The sequence below is a fragment of the Hydra viridissima genome, unplaced genomic scaffold, assembly GCF_058129835.1.
Source record: "Hydra viridissima isolate aposymbiotic clone 2 unplaced genomic scaffold, HvirCarnegie_v1 scaffold_1, whole genome shotgun sequence".
Taxonomy (NCBI): Eukaryota; Metazoa; Cnidaria; class Hydrozoa; order Anthoathecata; family Hydridae; genus Hydra; species Hydra viridissima.
Window position 1 is genome coordinate 32,027,337 of NW_028324300.1, and position 8,154 is coordinate 32,035,490.

General features: G+C 30.5%; 1 protein-coding gene across 2 annotated transcripts; it reads left to right on the plus strand.

Moving 5' to 3' along the window:
* Positions 1 to 3,532: 3,532 nt before the first annotated feature.
* Positions 3,533 to 7,185, plus strand: LOC149894539 (uncharacterized). Of its 2 annotated transcripts, none has more exons than XM_090076961.1 (3): positions 3,533 to 4,838; positions 6,708 to 6,812; positions 6,945 to 7,185. In XM_090076961.1, exons 1-3 carry the CDS (start codon positions 4,573 to 4,575, stop codon positions 7,183 to 7,185), a joined length of 612 nt encoding a protein of 203 aa, XP_089933087.1. In that variant the 5' UTR covers positions 3,533 to 4,572. The 2 variants fall into 2 exon arrangements, with proteins under 2 accessions (XP_089933087.1, XP_089933088.1); XM_090076962.1 differs by lacking the exon at positions 3,533 to 4,838 and adding an exon at positions 6,432 to 6,458.
* The last annotated feature ends 969 nt before the right edge of the window (positions 7,186 to 8,154 follow it).

Genomic DNA, 8,154 nt, shown 5'->3' on the forward strand with positions numbered 1-8,154 from the left:
CTTTTAACCCTGCAAAAAAAATTGAATCCTCATATAAGCAAAAAATACAAAAAAGATAAAAGGTTCATCTTGCTAAATAAATTTAAATTAAAAAATTTCTACGCTCAAAAATATTTTAAAAAAGGTTTAAAAATTGTAAACAAAAACACTAAAGTTGCTTTAGCTGAAAGTAGATATTATTCACATTCAGAGGTCTTGTATTTTATTTGAAAAATTTTTTCGTACAGCTGCAAGTTATTTTCAAAATAATTTCATGAAAAAACTAGTTAAAAATCTATTTAATTATCTAAAATTAAACAAGTTACTCGTTGTCAATGATAAGTTTTGCATCCGTAGCCATTTTTAAAATTTTAAATTATTTTTAACTCTACTGCGCTTGCGTATAATAACTTTCCATTTATTTCTTTAGTCTAAACGACCGTGATCTTAATATAATCTTAACCCTTTGCGGTCCAATGTCCCGTGTGACGGGACATTATGAAAATGTCGTTGCGGTCTAATGTCCCGTGCCACGGGACATCTACTATGTTGATGTTTATACAGAAAAAATTATCTTTTTAAGCTAACTTGGATAATTTAATAGGTTCAATTGGTAATATTATAGTGTGTTTTTAACTTTGTGCTTTTCAGTAACATTTTTTGAACGTCTAGCCTTACTTATACTCTTAGAAATTTTTATAAAAATTTACTTACTAATGGCAAGGAAGCGTTTTACAACTGAAGAAGTATTGATGGCATTGGATGAAACAAGTACTGAAAACGACAGTGAATACACTTTTAGTGAATCTGAGACTGAATTCTCAGAGATATCAGAGTCAGAGGAAGATATTGAACTGAATGAAATTGATGATAACGAACCTGCTTTAAACATAGGATGGATAAAAGTAGTGCAAGATACTCCTGCATTTGAAGCATTGCCATTCACAGTAGCAAATGTAGGCCCTCAGCATTCAATAAATTTAAGACGTGAACTAGATTTTTTCAAGTTATTTTTTACTGATGAGTTACTTGCAGATATTGTAACTGAAACTAATCGTTATGCTAAGTCAAAAATTAAAAATAACAAATTGAAATCTCATTCTATTTGGCATAAATGGAAAGATGTGACACTTGAAGAAATTCATGCTTATTTTGGTACTATTTTGAATATGGCTTTGAATGAAAAATCAAGTATAAAACATTATTTTTCTTGTGATTGGCTAAACTACATGCCATTTTTTTCAGCAGTTTTTTCTCGAACTCGGTTTCTTCAGATACATTGGATGCTGCATGTATCCCCACCATCAAATTCATCTAATGAACTGAATAAACGTGCAAGGAAAGTGCATCGTGTTGTATCAGAAATGAAAAGTTCCTGTTCTAGAAATTTTGTCCCATCTCGTAATATTGCAATTGATGAAAGTACTATTGGATTCAAAGGTAGAGTTGCATTTCGCATGTACAATCCACAAAAACCCACAAAGTGGGGCATTTGTGTTTTTGTTTTAGCTGATAGTGAAACAGGTTATATTAGTTTCTTTGAACCGTATTATGGTAATTGCACTACTGAAAGTTTGGCAAGACCTATGATGCAGTTTACAAGTCGAATCGTGTTGCATTTGTGTGATGAGCTTTTAGAGGTTGCCCAAGGTAGTGGTTATCACTTATTCACTGACAGATTATATACTAGTTTTCCTCTTGCACAAGAACTCCTCAAAATGAGCATACAAACTACAGGAACAATAATGAAAAATAGAAAACAGTTACCTGAAGATATAAAAAAACTCAAATTAAAGAAGCACGAAGTTTCTGCATATGTACACTCTTCCAATGTTATGGTTTTGGCATGGCAGGACAGGCGACAAGTTCTGATGCTGAGTACTTTCCATGATTCAACAACTGAAGTTGCAAAACAAAGAACAAAACAAGGTATTGTAGACATTGATAAACCAACTGTTATTGTAAATTATTCGAAACATATGGGAGCTGTTGATCGAGCTGATCACTATTGTTCCAGCTATTCATTTCTACGCAAGTCTTTAAAATGGTGGAGAAAAATATTTTTCTGGTTGTTGGAAGTTGCAGTTGTAAACAGTTATATATTGTTCAATAAGTTTTGTGAAAGCAATGGTAAAAACAAACTTCGACACCTAACCTACAGACAAAACCTCATTGAGCAATTAGTAGGAACAGTTCGTAACATTCAAGAACGAAAAGGAAGGCGATCATCACTAGATGATAATGAGCGCCTCAACCAAAAGCCACATTTTATTGCACAAGTTCCAAGTAATAATGCCAAAGACTGTTTAGTATGCAGTGACAGAAAAACACAAGGTGGTAGAAAAAAAACCGTGTACTATTGTAAAACCTGCACTAGAAAACCAGGACTACACCCTACTGATTGTTTTGAACTTTACCATACAGAGACTGAGTTTCATGTAAAATAGGATATCCAAAGTCAATATTGCAATTTACTTAAGAATAAAAACAAGCTTGTACATATATTTGTTTTTTCTTTCTTGTTTAGTACTTGCACTTAGGTCATAGTGTTTTTGGCAGAAAAAAAATTAAACAATTTAGTGCTACACTAAAAACCTATTTTTTGTAAAAAATAAAGAAAAGCCATGGGTCAAACATATATTTTCTGTTATATTTAAGGTCAATAAGTAAAAAAAAAATTTGGACCTGATAGGCAAAAAAAAATTTTTTTTAAAGACCTCAAAGGGTTAATATAATTAGTACAGAAACGTTTAATGCTTAACGTCGTTTCGTCATTAATTACTAGGCTTTGAAAAAGCGTGTTCTCTAAATGCACGCGGCCATTGGAGAAAGATCTCTTAAGGTAGTTAAACTTTTTTTCCTTTTGGAATTTAATTATTAGTTTATATATATTACATAAAGAATCATATTAAGATAAATGATAATCGTTAAGATCATATTATAATTGAAGTAAGTATGTAAAATAGTTATATATACATTTTTATTAGATAAAGTAGAAGGGATTTAAATTTTTATCAGAAAAAGTAGAAAGGATTTTAATTTTTTAAATCGTTTGTATTTTGTTTGTTTTAGCTTTTCTTTTAACAGTTTTATATTTGTTATTTTATTTTTTAGAAGGAAAATAAGGGTATAGATGTTATTTAAAGTTATACTAATGCTATTTCCATAAAACGGTTATTACTACTTTGAAATTATTACTACTTTGAAATTTCTGTGATGCTATTAACTATTATTGTTCTTTTTTAGAAAATTTAGAAAATAAATTAAAATTTTGTGTCAACACTGACATGGCATGTCACATGTTATAGTATGTAAAGGTTAAATTTTGTTATGAGGATTACAGTTCTTATGAAAAAAAAAAAAAAAGAAGGTAAAGAGTATTGTTTGTAAATATATATTTTGTATCTTCTTAAATTTTCTGGCGTCCTTTTTAAAATTTTTTTTTGCACACGCTTATTGTTTGCATATATGTTTTTGGCCGTGGATAGAGTGCCGAAAGTCGGCACTTAAACGAAATTTGCTTATAGTGCCGGAAGCCCGTTTATTGGTTGAAAAAGTCACGTGTCAAAACAAATTTCTGTTTCATATATTTTAAATTCCAATCATTTGGAAAATATTTGAACCACAGGTAGAATTCCCTTAAAAACTTCGTAAATTTTCAAAATGGAGTACATCCGTTACAGGTCAACTATTTGAACTTTTTTTATTGTGATTTGAAAATACCTATTTCAGGGCTTTTCTGCCCTGGAAGTCGTTATCCTTGTTTTGCTATATTTAGTGAGAATTAGCAGAGTGAACTTTCTGATTTTTTCAAAGATTCCCCTTAAAAACTACAAGGAACATAATTGTATTTATATGGATGAAAAATTTCTGAAAGTTCTAAATTTTTTTTCTTATTGTATCTGAAGTCAGTGTAGTATGATATATAAGGAGGCTTGCTAACTAAGTCTAACAAAAAAAGCATTTTAGCTAGTAAAGTCTCTTAAAAACTACACAATTTCCCCCTTAAATACTATATTAGGTAAAATATGCCTCCACAAGCTTACTTAGAATAGCCAGGAATGGAGAGAATGTTTATACTGATTTTCTTTAACTAAAAAATGGTAAAATTGCTATAAGTGGTACCTTTCTGTTCATTTTGTGTTCATAATCTCTAATTAAGTATGTATATTCTTTATTTTTAGTGTTTAAATAAAATAATAGTATGGGAAAACCGCAGTTAATTTTTAAGATTTCTGCTGGTAGAAAAAGAAGTAGAACAAAAACAAAGCAAGAAACCCGAGCTGAAGCAACGGTTTACTGAGAGGACATAAGAGCTAAAGAAAATCAAATATCAGAGGCAGTAGATTGGTGCACAGAAAATGAAAAAGCAGACCAGTTGTGCTTCTATCAGATGGTCATTCGTTGCGGTTTGACTTTAAAGTTCCTCATTTTTTGTGTGAAAAGCAAATCAATTTATTTGTGTCTCTGCATGATGCTACTGGAGTCACACAGCTACTAGACCAAGCACCAAATCAACAGCTCCAATGATATTATAATAACTAGCGAGATGAGCTCTTTTCCTCTTTCCAGAAAATAAATTGAGAAAGGTTCATGAATATCCCAGAAATAATGTGGAACAATTGGGTATCCACTGCCAATATTGTAGCAGCCGCCAAGAGAGTTGGTATAAGTAAGAATGGTCTTAATGTTGATGATATGCAACAGGATAAATTTGAACAAGCAGCTCTTCTTATTGAAAAAACTGATGATGTTAATCTACAATCTTCTACTCCTAAGAAAACAGGTGTAACCTCAAAAGACGGACCCTTGGCAACAACTCCAAGATCACAATCTAAAGTCGCCCAAACAAAAGGAAGGTATGGTTCAGCTGAATATTTGAAATCAATGTATGAAATGTCAAAATCATTCATTGAGAGAAGCCTCAATTATTTGACTCAGAGATGTTTTTTTAGATGAAATGTTTGTTTATTGCATGTCTCTTTTTCAGAATATTTTATGGTATTCATATTTTTTTTTGTCATTTTATGTTATTCAAAAAATATTTATTGCTGTTATTAAAGCTGTACTTAAATCTATACTTTTTTTTTATTAAACTGTATTAAATCTATACTTTTCTTATCATTTTTCATATTTCCTATTATTCAAAATATACATTGTTGTTGTGTTAAAAGCTTGATTTCCTATTTTAAAACTAGTGACCCCTTAAAAACTACTTCCATAGCACTGCAAAAAAAATACAAAATAAACATCTTTAAGAGTTTGTAAATTATTAAATATTACATTGGTGGATTAGAACAAGTCTAACATTACCTAGAAATATGATAATTGCAAACTTAAAATTAAATTTTTAAAAAGTAGGAGGTCATAATGCATAAAATTGAAGCATTTTTAACCCTAAAAATTTGATTTGCATTCTCTTTTTGAGAATTTTAAAATTGTAAAAGAGGTAAATTTTTAATTAATTTGTCATCTAGTATGTTTAGAGATACTGATTAAATCATTGTTTAATAATCTCATTGACATTAGTGGAACCCAGAGCTGGAAGTTTACACGTGTAGTGTTTAAGGGGGTATGTATTTTTAAGGGAATTCTACCTTTATATATTTGAAAAATTTCATTTCATTCATACTGTCAACTAGTTTTGCATGCATAGATACATTTTTATCATTTGAAGATTTAAAATCAGCTCCACAGATTTGAAGCTGATAGAAAAACCATTCCAAGAAAAGCTGCTATAATAGCTCCACAGATAAAGTATTATTATATAAAGTATTGTTGTATACATGGTGGAAGGAAATTTACAAATAAAGTCAATGGAAAAAGTCAAACTTTGTTAGCACTTTTTTTATTTTATAACTTTATTATTATTAATGAAGAATTTATTATAAATAAAGGTTTAAGAAAATAAATTGATAACTTATTTATGCATAGGAAATAAACAATGTTCTAATTTAAATGCCTTATTTCATCAAAGGATAGCATATTTATTTCATGAAAAAATAACAGATTTTGAACATCTTTATTATAGAACTTATAAAAAAGAGTGCCCATTCTTCTTAATTTTTAAAGCATCAGAAGGTGGTGGATGAATATATATTTGTGGAGCTATTATAGCAGCTTTTGTTGAATGGTTTTTCTAGCAGCTTCAATTGTTTTGGCGTCACGAACCCACAACTCCACAAAATGAGAATCTTCATATTTCTTAACAACTGATTTTAAATCTTCAAATGATAAAAATGTATTTTTGCATGCAAAACTAGTTGACATCTTTTAAGTATGAATGAAATGAAATTTTTCAAATATATAGTTCAAATATTTTCCCAACAATTTGAATTTAAAATATATGAAATCGAAATTTGTTTTGACACGTGACATTTTCAACCAATAAACGGGCTTCCGGCACTATAAGCAAATTTCGTTAGAGTGCCGACTTTCGGCACTCTATCCACGGCCTATGTTTTTTGATATGTATGTAGGTAATATATGTGGTAATAAGTGCTTTAAAGTGTTTTTTATTGTTTGTGTATGTGTTAGTATGTGTTATATAATTGTTTTAAAAATGTGTTTAAATATGTATATAAGGTATGTATTTAAAATTGTATACATATTTAAACACATTTATTGTGTTTATAGTTGGTACATATGTTTATATTATGTTGTTTCCATGTTTTCAAAGTGTTGTGACTTGGTAAATATCTACCTGAAAATCAATTATTGTATTTTAGAGAAGGAGCAGAACAAATGGCTTTAGATTGTGCAGCTCAACGTCATACGCACCTAACAGCATGGTTTAAGTTAAATACTGAAAATGAAAGAGCACATTGCTATTCGTATGTAGACATTCCTTATTACTTTATATTTGATGATAAACATTGTAAATGGAAGGTTAGACAAAGTGGTGGTAATAAAGTGATAGTAAGAATGTATAAAGTTAATCTAACTGGAGAATTGTTTTTCCTTAGATTGTTACTTTTGCAAGCAAAAGGAGACAACATCTTGGGAGCAACATCTTGGGAGGATGTGCGTACTGTTAATGACATTGTCCTTGAAACGTTTTGTGAAGCATGTGTTTTAAAAGGTTTGTTGCAAGATGACACTGACTGGCAGAATACTCTTTCTGAGGCAGTTTTAACACGTATGCCGAAGCAAATTAGACAGTTGTTTTCAATTATTTTGAAAATAAATAAATCTAGAAAATTTTGATGAAAATGTTCAACAATCTTTTGACGAAGCCAATCGAATGAGACTGTTTCTTAATGTCAATCAATGAAATGTATGTAATGCTATCCTTGCTGCACTGAATGAGCAACCAAGTGTAGAAAATCAACATTCTAGATTGTCTTTCATGGATGGACCAGCTGGTAGTGGAAAAACCTTTACTTATAATTATTTGGTTGCTGAAACCATAATTAGGGGCTTTAAATCTGCTACAGCTGCATGGACTGGCATAGCAGCAACTCTTCTTACAAATGGATCTACATTGCATGGCTTATTAAAATTCCTGTTCCAATATTGGATAATAGCACATGAAATGTAACTCCTAACTCTATACACGGGCATTTTTTAAGACAAGTTAGTTTGTTTTTGCTTGATGAAACATCCATGATACCTAAACATGCCTTAAATGCAATTGATAGGTTGTTAAAAGATATTTGCAACAACAACTTTCTGCTCAGAGGAAAAATCATTCTTTTTGGTGGTGACTTTAGGCAAATTCTGCCTGTTGTGAAAAGAGGACAACCAGCTGAAATAGTAGAATCGTGTATAAAATGTTCTTTGCATTGGCAATGGGTGCAGAAGTTTGCATTAACTAAAAATATGAGAGTACAAGATGGGGAAGGTGAATTTTCCCAATGGCTACTAAAACTTGGGAATGGAACAATACCTGTCAAAGAGGAGGATCCTTTTAAAGGATGCATTGAAATACCAAATCAGTGCATTATTAGAGAAAAGGAATCGATTGTTGAAAAGATTTTTGGAGATGCTAATCAAAATGATTATTCTAAACGCATGATTTTAACACCAACTAATGTTGATTCATTATCAATCAATGAAGAAGTGCTTGAATGTCTGCTGGGTGAGGTCAAAATTTATTTAAGTGCTGATGAAATTGATACTGATGACCTTAATGAAAGTCTGTGCTCTTCAAAATAATTATATCGATGCAGAGGT

What these genes read in the sequence shown, in the direction of transcription:
- LOC149894539 (XM_090076961.1), top strand. Translation starts at nt 4,573, where the DNA reads ATGAATATCCCAGAAATAATGTGGAACAATTGGGTATCCACTGCCAAT. An exon ending in GTCGCCCAAACAAAAGGAAG is followed by an intron (nt 4,839 to 6,707) that starts GTATGGTTCAGC and finishes ATTGTATTTTAG; the next exon opens with AGAAGGAGCAGAACAAATGG. An exon ending in GAAAGAGCACATTGCTATTC is followed by an intron (nt 6,813 to 6,944) that starts GTATGTAGACAT and finishes GTTTTTCCTTAG; the next exon opens with ATTGTTACTTTTGCAAGCAA.